Here is a 17,599-nt window from a genome sequence, read left to right as displayed (position 1 = left end):
TGCCCATCATTGGCTCGTCGGGCAGCTACTGGCTACTGCTGCTGGTTGCTGTTGCGCTTTCCGACGGGGCGACGACTTTTCTTCAGACTGCGGAATGGATCCAGGTCAGCTCGGCCCATATCAGACGAGTCCTTGGATCATGCTGTCCCACCCACAAGCCCACTATGGGCAATACTACGCTGTGTCAGCCAACCAGCGAAGCGAACAGTATTGTTCTCATACTAAATCAGCATCAGCCACTGGGCAATACTACGCTGTGTTTGTTTGCCTTGTCAGCCAACCAGCGAACCGTACTGTTCTCATACTAAATCAGCATCAACCACCAGCTACCAGCCAACAGTACTGTTCTCTCATAACAAATCAGCACCAGCTACAATCAAACAAATAGTTTCTTTTTGGAAAAAGAATAGAAGCCCTTTTTTGAGCTAGTATGGAACATCTATGGTGCTGGTTCGCTAATTTTTTTGAGCCATGTTGATCGCTAGTTCTTGGAACAATGTTCATGAACTTTTTATGATTCCTGCTGCCTTTTATTTTAAAAATGAATACTCCTACTTTAAACCATACTGATCTTGGCATGGAACCAACAGAAAGCGCTTGACAGTTGAGACACCAGACACAATACATCCTGATGGCATTCTTGATTTCTTCGTCTCCCAAATCATAGAAAAAAAACGTGCATGTGCTATTACAGACAAGTGTAATTTTAGTTTGATACATCAATAGTTTCAGTCTATCCTACTAGATACAGTTGGTGCAATCAATATACAGGGAGGATAATTAAAAAAAAGAAAAGAAAAGATGACTTTACAGGACAAGGGCAGGGACCAAACGAGCCTAACTGAGCAGAAGATCGCGAACTCTCACTGGTCGCTTCACCGCATTTGTGAAACCCTGCGCATTGCAATCAGTCAATCACCTTATGAGATACTGGCAAAAGAAATAAACTACGAAGGGGCATGCAATTGGTGACATGAGTCCAGAGTTGAGCCCAAAGCCAAAGGAGTGGAATCACAAGGCACGGATTAGCATACAAAAACATGTCGGCAACTAAATCAAATTATTGAATCAACATTCTCCTCAGTGCTATTTGGGAGGTATCGTTGGCATTAGGTCCCACATATGATCCTCGCATTAAATGTTGATTTCTACATTACAATGTCCTCAGTTCCATTGAGCAAATTTGTATCTTAATTCCAAGAGCTTAAACAAAGTAACTTCTAAAAAGCATTGTTCCATCAACAACGTCAATATATATTAGTAAATACATATCTGTATGTTGGACCTCAGGCGACACCCGCGTCCAGTAAAATTAATTATAAGGGACAACGAATTCCATAGGACTTTTAGTGCCTGTGCTTATTATATGAAACAAAAGGATAACTAAATATCAGTGCAAGAGGGTCACAAGAGGATCTGTGGAGAACACACCTCATTGTATTTGAAGATCAGAGGGCGTGAATCCCTCTGAATTGTTGCTCTTTGCTGGCCCGCATCAATATGAGTTTTTGTATCTGCCGGTCTTTGCTTCCTAAATCTGTTTACGTCAAAGAAAATAGGTAAACTTTACCATTATCAACAGTCATGCAAAATGGCAAGTTGGCATCTAATGAGTGATGGCGGGCATTGCTAAATTACCTTTCAAAGAAATTTGTTGCACGGTTGGAGTGCTTTTTGGCAGGTGTAGGATCTTTACCATTCAGGCTAGAGGCTGAGTTTAGTTGCATTTGAAGTGTAGTCGAATTGTGCTTGGCGCTATCCTTAGAAGAATGTAATGCTGGAGCAATAGAAACGGCTACTGCTTTCTTTCTTATATCTGATAAAGCTTTGCTCCTGGTATCTCCATCACTAGCTTGGTTCAACAATTTGCCAGCACTATATTTAATGATCTTCTGCTTCTCTACCTGCATCAAAGATATTACGTTGACAAGGATGAAAACAAATTGTCTTTGTTCTACAGCAAATTTCCCGCATCGAAAGCTTTCTCGTGTGCTCAAGTATGCATATTGCCCTGTTTGCTTCGATTTAGCTTCAGCTTCTTACGCCAAAAAAAAAACCAAGCAAACAGGTTTCAAGAGGAAATATGGAGTTACTGAATAGTTCGAAATTTATGTTAGTACCTATGAAGAGAAAGCTTTCAAGGTGCAGCTCAGTCATATGGCAATGCAACGTGCTTTCCTCAGTGAGTATTTATAAAAGGCCAACATAATTTGCCGAAAGATTAAAAATAATAAATGGTCATCTTAGAGAAACAAAAGGATAGATATTTAGTTGTTAAAGTTAAATTAAGTCAGAACTTAGAAGTTTGGCATCAAGTGTTAGCAATACATGAAATTATAAATTTACATAACAGAAAAATCAGAAGGGTCGCTCACCTCATGCACCAAGACCTGTTTCATGGCCAGAGACAGATCAATGTGCTCTGATTGATAGCCCTGATATCAGAAGCTATGTGAGATACAGTGAGATGAGTGCACAAGTGTAGAACAGAGAATAAAGACTAAAAAATTAAACAGACCTTAAAGTTTATGACATCACTGATTGGAGGATAAAGAGACAGTGAAGGAACATCATGTGGCACCACAGACATGTTTGCCCTTTCTTGAGGGGCAAACTTTGTGTTCCTATATGTAACTGAGTAGGAAACCATAGTATCAACTAGCTGCACGAGTTCATCCTTTTCTCTCTCTGACAGCAAATTCAGGGCTACCTGAAAAAAATCCTGCACTGTTAGAAACCGTGTAAAGAGATGAAAACATAGGTTATATTCAAACTTGCAATACCATCTAGGACACATATGTTTCATACTGGTCAACATGGAAACATAGGGCCTTAAATCCTTAGTGGATATTATTTCAGAAAAAAATATTAAGATATTGGCTCCAAGTTCCATGCTTCATTCATGGTACTTTAAAGTACTATAAACATATATTACCATGCAAACTCACTTTCAGTTGTTGACAAGTTTGAGCAAATAAATACTGTATACCAGAAGAATAATTTCGAGGTAAAGTTTGACACGATCATTGAGTGACAACTTACAGGTCTTAAACTCAGTGGAGAGAGAATATGTAAGAAGGGGGAAGCAATGTCTTGAACGAATGATTCTACTGACATGTGCCTTGAAACAACCGGTGACATTTGGTTTTGCCAGGTCTTCAGCATGTCTTTCTTTTCTAAAAGCAATGTTCGAGACCTAAAAAGCCAAAATGTTAAGCCCACTGATCAGGCAGAAAAATATATGAATACGTGGAGGACTTACCTTTGCAAAGCTTTTGGCCATTCAATATTTGGCTTCTCAACTTGAGCAACCATACGACTTATGGTGATGGCAATTGGAGGTTGATAAGCTGAAACGAGTGGTTCAGCTTTGTTAGTAAAATATCCATACAAAGAATAGAATATACACTCTGATACTACCATGAAGGGGCATCTGCTGAGTCCGGTAAACATATTGTGTCAAGGAATCTGAAACTCCAAGTATATCGAGACATTTTACCTGTATGGTAATTTAGATTATAACAAGTATGAAGACGAATTCATAAAGGAAGAATATTAAGCTTCACGCAAATCAAACACCTCAAATCATTAGCCAAAATCAATGTCTTGTACAGATACTCACAGTTTTTTGCAACATCGGGTCATGGTATGATAGTCTCAAGAAGTTTTCGTAGATCCCGTCCATGGTAACCTCATAGTCACCACTGCAAATGAAATACTTCATGTAAATAAAGAAGTGATACCAGCTCAAAGAAACCAAGTAAGAAAATCTGACGGAACAAACTTTTACCGGTTAGATACGAGTGTGAAGAGATAATCTGTGTCCTTGTCTTTACTGAAATGACTTTCAGCCTTTCCAGCTCGCTTGAGTTTTTTCTTTTGCAAAACCTGTGGTACAATTAAACTTAATAAGATGAAAAAAATGAGAACAAAATTTTGTGCTGATTTTGGGTGAAATTTTGCTAGCATAGGTCCTAAGACCTGATTTAACATAAGAGCAGGAGTAACATTTTCTTCTTCTTAATGAAATGATACTGTCATGGTCGGACTACACTACAGGCGCCGCAACAAGTCTAGTTAGTAGAGTCCTAGTCGGTTTGGATTAGTTATTGGTCATTATCTATTTGAGTTAGTTTGTTACCAGGCTCGGCAGGATATAAGCCGTGACCTGGAGTTTGTTGAGTCGAGTAGATTGTATCTTGTTTCGGTTTGGTCCCTGCCTTCCTGCGCGCCGTGAGCTTCAGCCATAGCTCCTGCGTGCCGGCGAGGTCCAGGGCCAAGACCGGCCACTACCTTTGGATATAATCTACGTCAAGTTCCTCCTACCAATTCCAATCCATCCCTAGCCCGTGACACCTTGGTATCAGATTGCCCTGGTTCCGTGTCCATGGCGGCCGACGGCGAGAAGAATTCCCTGGAGACGACCGTCGACGAGATGCTCACCAATCTCACCGACCTCGCCGCCAAGGTCTCCGAGCTCGCAACGCAGACCGCCGCCCTCAAACCCTTGATCTCGCTCGCCAAGCAACTTGACGGCTTGCCGGACAAGGTCACCACCCTCCAGGCCGCGGCGTTCGAGGGCGCGAATCAGATCGCCGACCTGAGCCTCGCCGTCTCGCGCTTGGAGAAGGCGCAGTGTGGTGACAACGATCACCCCACGGACGATGCCGCAGGGGCAACCGCGTCAGCGCCAGGCTCCCTCCCGTTCCGTGAGACGCCACATCTTCCTCACCGGGACGCCGAGGACGACGACGGCGATCCACGCTTCCACCCTCGCGCCCGCATCGAGTTCCCGACGTTCGACGGCAAAGAAGACCCCCTGCCCTGGCTGAACCGATGTGAGACGTTCTTCCGGTGCCAGAACACGCCAGAACGTAGGCGCGTTCCGTACGCGTCGCTGCATCTCACCGGGTCGGCCCAACTCTGGTTCTATCGCCTAGAGCTGACGACAGGAACACCGTTGTGGCGCCGCTTCGCACAACTCGTGCAGCAGCGTTTTGGGCCGCCCATGACGGACAGCCCCATCGGCGAGATTATGCTGCTCCGTCGGGACAGCACCGTGGACGACTACACCGACAAATTGCTCGCCCTCGCCTTCGCGACGCCGATCTGACGGAGTCCCAGCTAGTCCAGATGTACACAGCCGGCCTTGTCAACCCGCTCAAGACGGATGTCGTGCTCCGTCACCCCGCCTCCCTCGACGACGCCATCATGCTCGCCAGGGCTTACGAGCAGCGCTTGCATCTGTCGTCGACCGACCCAGGACCGACTAGGGGCTCGCGCTCCTCGTTCCGACCATCGACCACACACACGGCAATAGCGCCGCAGGCCTCCTCATCGGCAACAGCGCCACAGGCCTCCTCATCGGCAACAGCGCATGACGCGGCATCTTCGGCAACAACGGGGTCGGGCAGGACCACGTCGCTCGCATCCACCCTTCCACGCCGACGTCTCTCGCCGGTAGAGATGACTCAGCGTCGCGCGTTGGGTTTGTGCTACAACTGCGACGAGAAATTCGTCGCGGGCCATCGATGCAAGAAACTCTTCGTCATCGAGATCATCGGGTTCGACGAACCAGAGGAGCCCGCCGCGGCCGCCGCCATCTCAGCCACCGACGACGCCCCCGGCATCTCTACACGCGATCTCCGGTGTCCGAGCGCATGGCTGTCAGACTATGAAGGTGCCCTTCTCCGTCGGCGGCGTGACGGGGGTCGCCCTGCTCGACTCGGGCTCGTCCCATAATTTCCTGGACATCGACATGGCGCGACGAGCGGGCGTTCAACTCCAGCCGTGCCCAAATCTCTCGGTCACCGTGGCCAACGGCGATCGCGTGGCGTCCCCGAGCAAGGCTCCGGCTCAGCACGTCGACATCGACGGGGAGGCGTTCGACATCGACCTATACGCCCTCCCCTTGGGTGACTACGACATGGTGCTTGGCGTCCAGTGGTTGGGCACTCTGGGGCCGATCCTTTGGGACTTCGCGAGGCACACCCTGTGCTTCACACGGGCCGGCAAATCCATCACGTGGAAGGGCGCCGCCACGACACCTGGCCTGGTGTCCGCATCCCTCATGAGTCACGACGGCGACTTGCTCGACGCCCTGCTTGAAGAGTTCGAGCACCTCTTTGCTGAGCCCCAGGGCCTTCCTCCGGAGCGCCATCTCTGCCATCGGATCCGTCTCAAACCAGGCGCAGGAGCCATCGCCGTGCGCCCCTACCGCTACGCCCACGCCCAGAAAGATGAGCTCGAGCGCCAATGTGACGAGATGCTGCGCTTGGGCATCATCAGGCACAGTACATCAGCGTTCTCCTCGCCGGCATAGCTGATCCGCAAGCGGGACGGCTCCTGACACTTCTGTGTGGACTACCGGGCGCTCAACGACGCCACGATCAAGGATAAATTCCCGATCCTGGTGGTGGAAGAGCTACTGGACGAGCTCCGTGGGGCGTGATTCTTCACCAAGCTGGACATGCGATCGGGGTATCATCAAGTGCTCATGCATCCCGACGACATCCACAAGACTGCGTTCCGAACGCACCAGGGTCTGTTCGAGTTCATGGTGATGTCGTTCGGCCTCACAAACGCGCCTGCGATGTTCCAAGCGATGATGAACGACATCCTACTGCCATACCTACGCCGGTTCGTCCTCGTTTTCTTCGATGATATCCTAATCTACAGCTCATTGTGGTCGGACCACCTCCGCCGCGTCCGTACGGTGTTTCACATGCTGCAGGATCATCAGCTCTTCCTCAAGAAGTCCAAGTGCGCGTTCGGGCTTCCATCAGTGGCGTACCTCGGCCATGTGATCTCGGAAGGCGGCGTCGCGGTGGATGGGCAGAAGGTGGAGGCCATCCTGTCCTGGCCGATCCCTTCCTCAGCCCGCGCCGTTAGGGGTTTCCTCAGACTGGCGGGCTACTATCGGCGCTTCATCCGCGACTATGGCGCCATCGCCGCTCCGCTCACGGCCCTGCTCAAGAAGGAGGGTTTTCGCTGGAACCACGAGGCAGAACGCGCGTTCCGGACGCTGCAACACGCCTTGATGGAGGCGCCCGTCCTGCAGCTGCCGGCCTTCCACCGCGACTTCATCGTCGAGTGCGACGCGTCGGGATCGGGCTTCGGCGCGGTACTGCATCAAGGCGGTGGTCTAGTGGCTTTCTTCAGCAAGCCAATCGCCCCGCGACACGCCAAACTCGCGGCGTACGAGCGCGAGCTAATTGGCCTCGTGCAGGCAGCCATGTTATACAGTCGTCCGACTAATCGCGATTAGTCGACCTTATCGCTCTGCTGGCTTCGATAAGTGAAACGACTAGCTTTTGTCGATCAGATGTCTGATCGTCCGACTAATCGTCGCCTAATCGCGATTAGTCGTCCGACTAGTTACTTGGACGATCAGGCCAAAACCAAAAGATGTCCAGCATACCAGCACTCCAGCCCGCCGCCTGTACTAGGCTCAATTAGCCATTAGCCATTAGCCATTAGGGTTAGGTTAACTATATAACTTGCACCATTAGCCATTAGCCATTAGGGTTAGGTTAACTATATAACTTGCACCATTAGCCATTAGCCATTAGCCTGTACTGTGTGGGACAAGAATATGGAGTTCTGAACAGTTCAAACATCAAATCTCACAAGTGTCACCAAACTGACTATCATTGTGGTGTTCCTGCTTGCTATATAGTATATAAGTACATATACATGTACATATATGTCATGGGATATATAGGACGACTATAGCGACGACTAGGACCGACTAGGGTCGACTAATCGACCTGATCGACGACTAGTCGCGACTAGTCGCCTTATCGGTGCCATGGCGACTAGGTTCGACTAGACGACTGTATAACATTGGCAGGCAGTTCGCCATTGGAGGCCGTATCTATGGGGCCGGCGCTTCATCGTGCGCACGGATCATCGGAGCCTACAGTTTCTCCTGGATCAACGCCTGACAACAATCCCTCAGCATCAGTGGGCTAGTAAGCTACTAGGCTTCGACTTCGTGGTGGAATACAAGCCGGGCTCGCTGAATACGGTTGCTGATGCTCTATCAAGGCGCGAGGAACACACAGCAGGGGTGGCCGCGTTGTCGATGCCCACCTTCTCTGTGCTCGACCAGATTCGCCAAGAAATCAATGGTGACTCGGCTCTTTCAGAGCTGCGCGACGCCATCAGAGGAGTCAAATCAGCGCCATGGAAGGTGGTGGATGGCCTCATATTGTTCAATGGACGGGTGTATATCTCACCGTCATCCGGTATTTTGCCTACTATAATAGAGTCTGTCCATGGCGTGGGGCATGAAGGGGTGCACAAGACACTACACCGGCTGCGGGCTGACTTTCATGTGCCCAATGATCGTGTGGTACTACAAGATTTTATTCACGCATGTGATGTATGTCAGCGTAACAAGAGTGAGCACCTTCAACCGGGAGGTCTGTTGCAGCCATTGGAGGTTCCTTCAACAGTTTGGGCAGACGTGGCCATGGATTTCATTGAGGCACTGCCCAAAATTCATGAAAAATCGGTCATCTTGACAGTCATTGATCGCTTCTCCAAAGCAACGCATTTCATCGCCTTGGCTCATCCTTATACAGCAGTGTCTGTGGCACGAGCTTTCTTCTCGGAGGTGGTGCGTCTACATGCATCCCAACCTCGATAGTGAGTGACCGTGATCCGGTGTTCACTAGTTCGTTTTGGCGTGAACTATTTCGCCTCTTCGGTGTCAAGCTGCAGTTCACATCGGCATTCCATCGTCAGTCTGATGGACAGTCGGAGGCGGCCAACAAGATCATATCCATGTATCTGCGGTGCTTGACGGGTGATAGGCCGCGCAATTGGGTGGAGTGGCTTCCCTAGGCTGAGTTTTGTTACAACTCCTCTTATCAGCAGTCACTGAAGACTTCGCCTTTTCATGTGGTATATGGTCGTCCTCCGCCGACCATCCGTTCTTATGAGCATGGTGATGCTCGCTTGCCGGCAGTTGATCAAGCCATGCGTGACAGAGACGAGTTCCTGGCTGAAGTTCGGGATCGCTTGGAGCAGGCCCAACAACATTACAAGGCAGTGTACGACCGTAGGCATCGTCCAGTGGAGTTCTCGCCTGGGCAATGGGTTTGGCTACGCCTGTTGCATCGGCCTGCAGCTTCTCTCAACGTTCGTGGTCGTGGAAAGCTCGGACCTCGTTTCTTTGCCCCCTATCAAGTACTGGATTGTATCGGTGATGTGGCATACAAGTTGGCTCTTCCAGTTGGTGCAAGGATTCATGATGTCTTTCATGTGGGTTTGATCAAGCCTTTCCATGGTGATCCTCCAGAAGCAATTCCACCCTTGCCACCGCTGCAGCATGGTAGGGCGGTGCCAGAGCCTGAGAAAGTGCTGCGGAGCCGGCTAGCAAGGGGCCAGCGTTAAGTATTGGTTCAATGGAAAGGGGCGCCATCAACAGAAACATCATGGGTGCTGCTTGAGGAATTTCAACGCATATTTCCGAAGTTTCAGCTCGAGGACGAGCTGCTTCTCCAGAGGGGGAGAGATGTCATGGTCGGACTACACTACAGGCGCCGCAACAAGTCTAGTTAGTAGAGTCCTAGTCGGTTTGGATTAGTTATTGGTCATTATCTATTTGAGTTAGTTTGTTACCAGGCTCGGCAGGATATAAGCCGTGACCTGGAGTTTGTTGAGTCGAGTAGATTGTATCTTGTTTCAGTTTGGTCCCTGCCTTCCTGCGCGCCGTGAGCTTCAGCCATAGCTCCTACGCGCCGGCGAGGTCCAGGGCCAAAACCGGCCACTACCTTTGGATATAATCTACGTCAAGTTCCTCCTACCAATTCCAATCCATCCCTAGCCCGTGACAGATACAAGGCTCTCCTATGTGTTCGAGGAAAAATAAAGAGCAGGAGTAACCAAAAGACATCTATTGGAGGACAATATTACTCCAGGCAAAGCTTCTAAAATGTTGTATTACATTGAACTAGGCGTATAGCCCGCGCATTTGCGCGGCTAGTATTGAAATTCAAAAATTTGCATGTCGTGAGATTATACTAATTTTTACTATATATCACACTGTTCATTACCGTAAATTATGTATTATTGTTGGTTAAAACAATTCAAATATGATCTACCTATAATTATTCTTATTTTTGTTTTATTTTGATTGATTGTCGTTAGCTTTAGTTTTTATTAATAGTATATATTTGTAACTGATACATAGCTAAATGATATTTTATATTTAATTTTTCATAATGGCATTGGTGGGTGATTTTTAATTAGGCACAAGGGTATTTTAGGCTAATTTTTTCGTAATGGCAGTGGTGGGTAATTTTAATTTCTCTTATTTTCTCCGATAATGTGGGAATTTCTAGGCCTTGAGAGCGAACGTGGAGGCTCCGTTTGTTTGCCAAATAATAAGATAATAGATTACAGGAGAAAGGTAAGGTCCATAAAGTTGTTAATAAGGCCGAAATGAACTATATATAGACTTACTCACAATGGCATTGGTTTATAAGTGGTTTTAGTTATGATTGGCACGCTGTTCTGCAGAATTAAAAAGAGAACTGCGGAAGAGGCGTTACAGGAAAAAATCAAACCTGTTTCCAAACATCAAGGATGCTTTTTGACTTATCCTTCTGTCCGATTACTTGTGAATCAAATGATGACTGCTCGATATACACATATCATTAGAGAAAGAACACCATATCTGCTAGTAGTATCTTCATATGGCTAACTAAATCGGTTCACTTACGATGTTTAGTGCCACCCCTTTCTTGTTCAAAAATTGAAGTGTGTTTAAGCATGAACGGATGTCACATTCTGCAGGGAAATATTTTTCAGTCTATGAAAATAACCATTCACCCTCAGGGGTAGCAAAGATTCTCCATGCAAATAATAGCAATTCCTTTTCATCCATCCAAGTATTAGAAAGTGCATAATACAAGCAAGAGAAGCAGCTCGTTAAAAAAAGAGTAGCCAGGTTCAAATATTGAAATGCAGATTAAGATAGGTTTATATTAATTAGGCTGAACAGCTTTATCATAGTTCTGTTACAGCTAGAATGAACCGTGCATGTTACCGATTCATTACACAATAATACTTCAAACATATGTTTCACTGTTGTTACAGATAAAAATGTGTAGCAGAAACGTACCAGTATACTCTGCTAATGCAGAAAGAGCAATTGCACTTGTCTTGAAACCTTCACTTTTGCATATATACTTGAGCCTAAACAAGAAAAGTGATTTATGAACAAATGGTTTGTCATAAAAGTGCATGGCTAGAAAGGTAGGTTTTGTTACTAATGTGATGAAGCTAAAGGAATAAGTGCAGTCACATCACCTGTTCACCACACGACTAATCGTTGGCTGTACGAACACATGAACCCTGTGAAAATAAATCAGTCCTCATAAGCAACACCTTTAATGATTTACAAATGTACTAAACATAATGAAAGAAGGAAAATATTACTTCGCTACTTGGCGCAGTTGTCTCAAGGCTGGAGCATAAAGGTCGTTGCATATACAAATTACCTTTGAAAATTGTATAATCAGTATATTCAATAGATTCTAAAGACACTAAAATGGAGCCAAAAGGGTGCAATGTCAATGCTTACAGGCCTCAATAGTTTTGCTGTTCTGTGACTTTTTCTAGATGCCTTTCGGGCTTGAGTTTCTTCAGCATTAGTGCTTCTGTCAGAATTATTACTCTTTTCAGAGTTGATCTACAAGAGAAGAGCAAGCCATCTGATGCACACTCTTGTTTGGTTAGATGAAAACCTGACATAGAAGTTGTGGGGGGGGGGGGGGGGGTAGTAAAGTAAAGCTGCAGCAAACTATAAGATAACAATGTCAGGGGAGGACTACCATCTTCAGAATAACCTCCACTGCACCTTTTCCATCACCAAGTGCTCCATCAATTTCATCGATTACCTAAACAGGACACAAATTCAACAGAATATAGAGGAAGAAATTTGACAACTTAGGCAGCATTATTCAACTCACCAAACACTTGGGCTTGGAATCTGACATGATTGAGTTCATCTGAACTACATCAAGAATTTTCGTTTCAATGGATGAAGCAGAACGATCATCACTAGCATTTATCTGCATTCAACACTGAACATAAGCGACATATAGAACTTGAATTGAGAATATGGCAATGCATATATGAAGCATCCATGATAAAATCATGTGGATATGTTGACAGACCAGAATTTAGTACATAGACTATAATGGACATGGTTACCAGCGAAAATTTATCTTCCTGAGGAGCATGAGGGCTCGACAGGCCAATTAGCCAAACCAACAACTGGAGCATTTTTTTTAAAATAAGAGGCAGTGCTAAAAGTTTGAGATAAATGATATTAAAAGGAGGATCAATACAGTTTCAGCATTAAAAATATAGTTGCCAGTGTGTTATATATCAAAATCTTAAGCGTTGAGATATAGTCATGCCTTGAAACGTTACAAAACTGACACAGGGGGCTTTGGAAGGAAAAGAACAGATATATGTGGCACTAATCAGATAGCACACAAATCTTTATTAGTTTTGTATCATCACATTAAACAACAAACCCACAGCTAGTATTGTATGATCATAACACAGACCTCAACAACATGGTAGCCACAATGTCTGGCTGCAACATGAGCAAGTGTTGTTTTTCCAAGACCAGGTGGACCACAGAGTAGCAACACCTGCAACATCAGGAAGGTATTCAGTTACAGTAGGGAACCAGCATGACAAACCAGCAAAATCTTTTATAGAAAGCTTTTGGTCACAACACAGTTGTGCTAACCCCCACCTTTTGCTCTGGTGTGCTGTCTACTGGTGACCTTTTGCTGAAGGAGCCACCCAAACCTTCTGGGTTGCTACTGGGTGCATTCAGGGGCATGTCAACAGGACCTCCCTTAGTCTTGGAGAAGAAATTTTTGTTATTTGCATTCTTTTGGATGGTAGAAGAGTGCCGACGCAAGGCAGATAAAACATCATCACATGTAGCTCGAATATGGGACCCAAAAACACAGGAGTCCCATTGTTTTAGCCACAGAAGTACCTGAACAAGGCACATATACACATGTCAAGTAAAACTGATCAAGCATCATCATAAAGGTTAACGTCTTTGAAGTAGCAAGGTGCAATTTGGAATAGTATTTACCTCCCTGTTTGTGTGCTCGTCACTTAACAGCTCTGTGAAAGAATTTGGTGCGTACTTTTCCACCCAAAGTTTTTCTGTGACTAGTGGAGTCACTGAACAAGCCTCACGATCTACTGAATCTGTGCTTTCCTGCAAGGCCTTTATAGACATCATCAAAAGTGAGTGAGGTACTTTCAGTTGACGTAGTATAATATATTGATCACATGACATATCATCAAATGCAAAACTGGTCAGCCAAGCCCTTTCTGAGTAGTAGTCAGTGTATGTTGTATACAGTAGACTCCCTATGGGCATTGAAGTACTGAGTACTGAAGCTGAAACTTAAAATAAACACTGTCTTTTAGATCACTCCATAAAACAGAAAATACAGGAATTGTTTATTGAGAAGAAACAAAAATGGGAATTATTATGTGACTTATGAGATTATTGTGGCAAATTTCCACTGTAAAATCTAAAAGGAACAAAGACATATATATATATCCCTGTTCTGGGCTGAACCAAAAAGGAAAAGTAACATAAGTGATTACCACTTTCTAGTACCAATCGACAATATCCACCCCCTACATTTTCCAGCAACTACACAGATAAGCACAATTTGATTCTTAGTGCTCATTTTACATATTAATTATGCTCTGCGTGTAGTCATAATTAAATAGTGTTAAGATCGACCATTTAGTGTCAATGTTTACAAATCGTCTAGTCGAACCTAGTCGCCATGGGACCGACTAGGTGACTAATCGCGATTAGTCGTCGACCAGACCGATTAGTCGAGACTAGTCGATCCTAGTTGTCCATATAATAGTCCTGCATATCAGGACCTATACGACTATATATATACACCTATATATACTATATTGTCTGTACAATAAATCAAGCATATGACTACATTAGTGTTTAGCTGCTGACTTACTTGTGAGAGTTGTTTTCTGCACTGTCCAGAATTCCATGTTCCAACCCTAAAAGCCCATACTACCAGCCCATGTCCCAGGAAATCAGCCCACAAATCAGCCAGCCCCGGAACCTAGTCGTCCATGTCCAAGTCGGACGATTAATCGCGATTAGTCTTCGACTAATCGGACGACCAGAGTTTTGATCGAACAAATCGCGTCGGTTGCCCTTATCGGACGCCAGGGACCGATAAGGTCGACTAATCGCAATTAGTCGGTCGACTTGTAAACATTAGTCTCATCTATTGGTTATTCCTAACGATATCCATTTACATATATACCTTTGCTAAAGCCTCCTGCTCAGCACGCCTTGTTAGTGAATGAAAGGATTCAGAAAGCAGGCCTGCAGAAGCGCAATAAAAAGGGAGACAAAATGAGCCACGACCAAACTAAGTCAATTGCATCCTGATTCCCAAGAGAAAAAAATCACTTAGTAACTAACCCTTGTGGCTGAGATTTGGGTTGGAGAAGTTTGCCCCTTGCCTCGTTCCACTAATTCCTCCGCCAGCCAACCCCTCCATCGCAAGCTTGGCATAAACCCTCTCCCCGTTGGGCGCAGTGACGGGCACACAGTCCCCATGGATCTCCGATGCGAACCGCGAGATTGTCTTCTCGGCAACGACGACTTCGGAGGCGGGAGGAGGCGAGTAGCGCAGCCAGTCCTCGTCCTCCTCATCCTCCCGTTCCACGTTCCTCCGTTTGCTCCTCTCCTCTTCCTCCTGCTCCGGCGGTGGTGGAGGCGGAGGACGCTTCAACCCGCCTTCCGAAGCTTCACCTTCACATGCATTTGGTAAATTCCGTCATAATCGAAACAATGGAGAGCTAGGGTTGCGGTGTACAGAGAGGGAGAGTGTTGCATACTAGCGCGTGGCGCGGCGGGCTCAGGCGGATGCGAGGAATCGCGCGGCTGGTCCGAGTCGCCGGGGGGCGGGACGAAGCCCTCGTCGGGGTCATCGGAGTAGACGTCCTCCTCTTCCTCCGGGAGGAGACCGTGGCTCTCCATCCACTCAAGCTCCTCCGGATCTGGCATCTCCATGTCCATCTCCATTGCCGACTCGCCGACGCCGCGGTGGCAGGTATCAGAGCGGCGGCGGTAGCCTGGCGGCGGCGGAAATGTGTAGAGTCGATGGCGGGAAGTGGGGGGAAATGGAGTTGGGTGTTGCCGCCTTCTGCCTACTTTTTTTTTTTTTGGCGTGCCTTTGTGGCGGACCACGCGGTGGGAATAAGCCCAACATGACTTTTAAGCCCGTGGACTGAGACAAGCCCATGGATAAATGGGCTCTATTTTGTTGATCAATTGTTTTGTTTAACATTAACCAACAATCGTTTAACTTTTTCTCACTAGATAAAGCTTTGAAATTAAATTCATCTAATATTACAATTAATTGGAGTCAAAAAAATATTACAATTAATTTATCAAAAGCTATTCTGATGGTTGCATGCGTAGCAATGTACAAAATAGCTAGCTATAATCTCTGCTATCTCTTGCTACAACTGATTGAGAAGGGTTTCCGCTATTTGCTTGCATGTGCAATTTAGCCTCTATAGCTTCATTAGCCCGCTATTAGATGTTTTAGTGGATCAAATGCTAAATGGCTTAGTCCACTATTTTGTATATTGATGCGTAGTGCACTCAGAACTACTAAATTCGCTATGGAAAAATCATTGTTAGTTACTTTATAACCATGTAGTGGCCAAAGTTGCATTTGAAGATTATATTCATGCCCAAAACATTACATCTACGAATAGGTAGAGCAGTTTAATCATCCAGGGTTAATACTTACTTGCAACTCATAAGTGAAAAGTGTCATGACCTGTTTATGCACGAATAGAATGAGGATAAATTAGATCTTGTTATGATGTTTTTTTTGTTTTAGAATTAGCAATTCAGTTATCAGTCATCGCAAAAAGGGAAAGCCATGCCTAGGAAGAAAAGGGAAAATAAAGAAAAGGCGCTTAGGCTCAATTGAAAAACGTTTTCTCTAGTCATGTCTTGAAAAAAGAAACAGTAAAACTTTTGCAATCTATAAAGAGGACACAGGACATGCAATGATGCAACTTTAAAAGTTCAGATCTGCGGTTTAGACGGCAACTAGTAGGGGGAAAGGAATATACTCAAATATGCTGAGCGATCGAGTATGGCTGACAGTTGCATTGCGCAGGTCGAGCTACTACATATATATGATTTTGTGACGGTGTCGAACTATCTGTCAGCCTATTGTTTATTCTCCTTTTTGAATCATAGCTCTGTATTTTTTTTATTTATCGATTACGTATGCATCTAGTAGCCATGATCCAATGCAAAGTCGAGGCTGCAGCTGCCGTAAAGCATTGCATCATCGCAGAGAGCACGCTTGTTGGATTTCGCAGGCCAGTCACCTGGTTTGCATCTACTACTAGAACACTTTTTAAAAGAAAACGTTGTTTATTGATGATGAAATGCATTTTTAAACAGAACCTCGTCGATTACTTCTGGGACGAATGATAGTGCTTGTTGGCACCTGATAGACGTCTTGTGTTGTGCAGGCCCAGGTGCCCATTCGAATTCTAGGACAAGAGATCTCGATAGGGGAATGAACGTACGTGTGGTCAATTTGGGGGAGCAGAACCGGATATATCTTCGCCGAAAGGAATGTGAACGAGATCGATATGTTGACGATAGGCTTGCTTTTCAATTCAACCAGTACAAAATCGCCAGAAAAACATGTCACGAAACGCAGATGCTGAAGCTGAATTCCACCCACAACCCTGCACGGCGGCGGTCGCTGCCCTCTTCACCGCATCACGGAGCGGAAGGGTCGCTTCCACGTCAACCGACGGGGAGGAAGGGAATGGATCATGCCGCCGCCGCCACCCATCGACGGCTCGAGCGGAAGCGAGGACGCGGCTAAGCAATCCGTTGCGACCCTTCCACGGCATCCTCCCTCAGGAACGTGGACCAAAAGTTAAAACTTCAAACGCTCCCCGCGATTCGTTTCGGGAAAACAGGGGGAGCAAGCAAAACCGCTTGGGAAGCTGCCGGAATCTATCGTTTCTTCCTGCGAAGCCACCGACGCCCGGCGGAGCTGGCTGCTCCGATCCGATTCCCGGACGATAGATGCTCGCTGTCCTGGGAAGATCGGGGCGGCAGACTGATGTGCCGCGGCGGCCCGAGGGTATTTTCGTTCTCCGGCAGCTAGACAGTGACCGTGACGTTGGCTGTTGCCTCTTATGTTCAGTGTTCATCACAAGGATCCCATTCGCATCTGTCTAGCTGCCCCTCATGTTCTCTGTCATCACAAGGGTCGCATTCGCATCGCATGGCATCAGTTTTCTCTTTCCTCTTCATCAATCGTTTCTCGCCTTTTTTGGCTCCTTTTTTCTTTCTTTCTTTTTCGTGTGAACTGAGGAACAGGGCTGCACGAGCACGAGGGGTCGCTCTCGGCTCTCGCCAATAATGGCACATGCTGACATGCAGGGCCGGGATTGGGACGGGCACGTCCGTATTTTCTGAGGTGAGATTGCATCCGAGATT

The 17,599-nt window shown here is 46.3% G+C and overlaps 1 protein-coding gene across 1 annotated transcript; it reads right to left on the bottom strand.

The window, feature by feature from the left end:
• Positions 1-622: 622 nt before the first annotated feature.
• LOC120692181 (chromosome transmission fidelity protein 18 homolog) lies at positions 623-15,248 on the bottom strand. Its single transcript, XM_039975424.1, has 24 exons — positions 14,947-15,248; positions 14,528-14,860; positions 14,367-14,428; positions 13,139-13,276; positions 12,785-13,036; positions 12,591-12,677; positions 11,985-12,086; positions 11,847-11,912; positions 11,597-11,704; positions 11,452-11,513; positions 11,323-11,367; positions 11,135-11,208; positions 10,733-10,800; positions 10,578-10,646; positions 3,791-3,888; positions 3,623-3,704; positions 3,421-3,499; positions 3,263-3,350; positions 3,043-3,196; positions 2,519-2,710; positions 2,376-2,435; positions 1,639-1,904; positions 1,432-1,537; positions 623-894 (listed from the first exon to the last, which is right to left on the bottom strand). The coding sequence occupies exons 1-24, from the start codon at positions 15,131-15,133 to the stop codon at positions 838-840; spliced, it is 2,835 nt and encodes a 944-aa protein (XP_039831358.1). The 5' UTR covers positions 15,134-15,248; the 3' UTR covers positions 623-837.
• Between the last annotated feature and the right edge of the window lie 2,351 nt (positions 15,249-17,599).

This window comes from Panicum virgatum, chromosome 9N (assembly GCF_016808335.1).
Source record: "Panicum virgatum strain AP13 chromosome 9N, P.virgatum_v5, whole genome shotgun sequence".
Lineage (NCBI taxonomy): Eukaryota > Viridiplantae > Streptophyta > Magnoliopsida > Poales > Poaceae > Panicum > Panicum virgatum.
The sequence above is the reverse complement of the archived record's forward strand: the minus strand, read 5'-3'. Positions and strand labels throughout refer to the sequence as shown.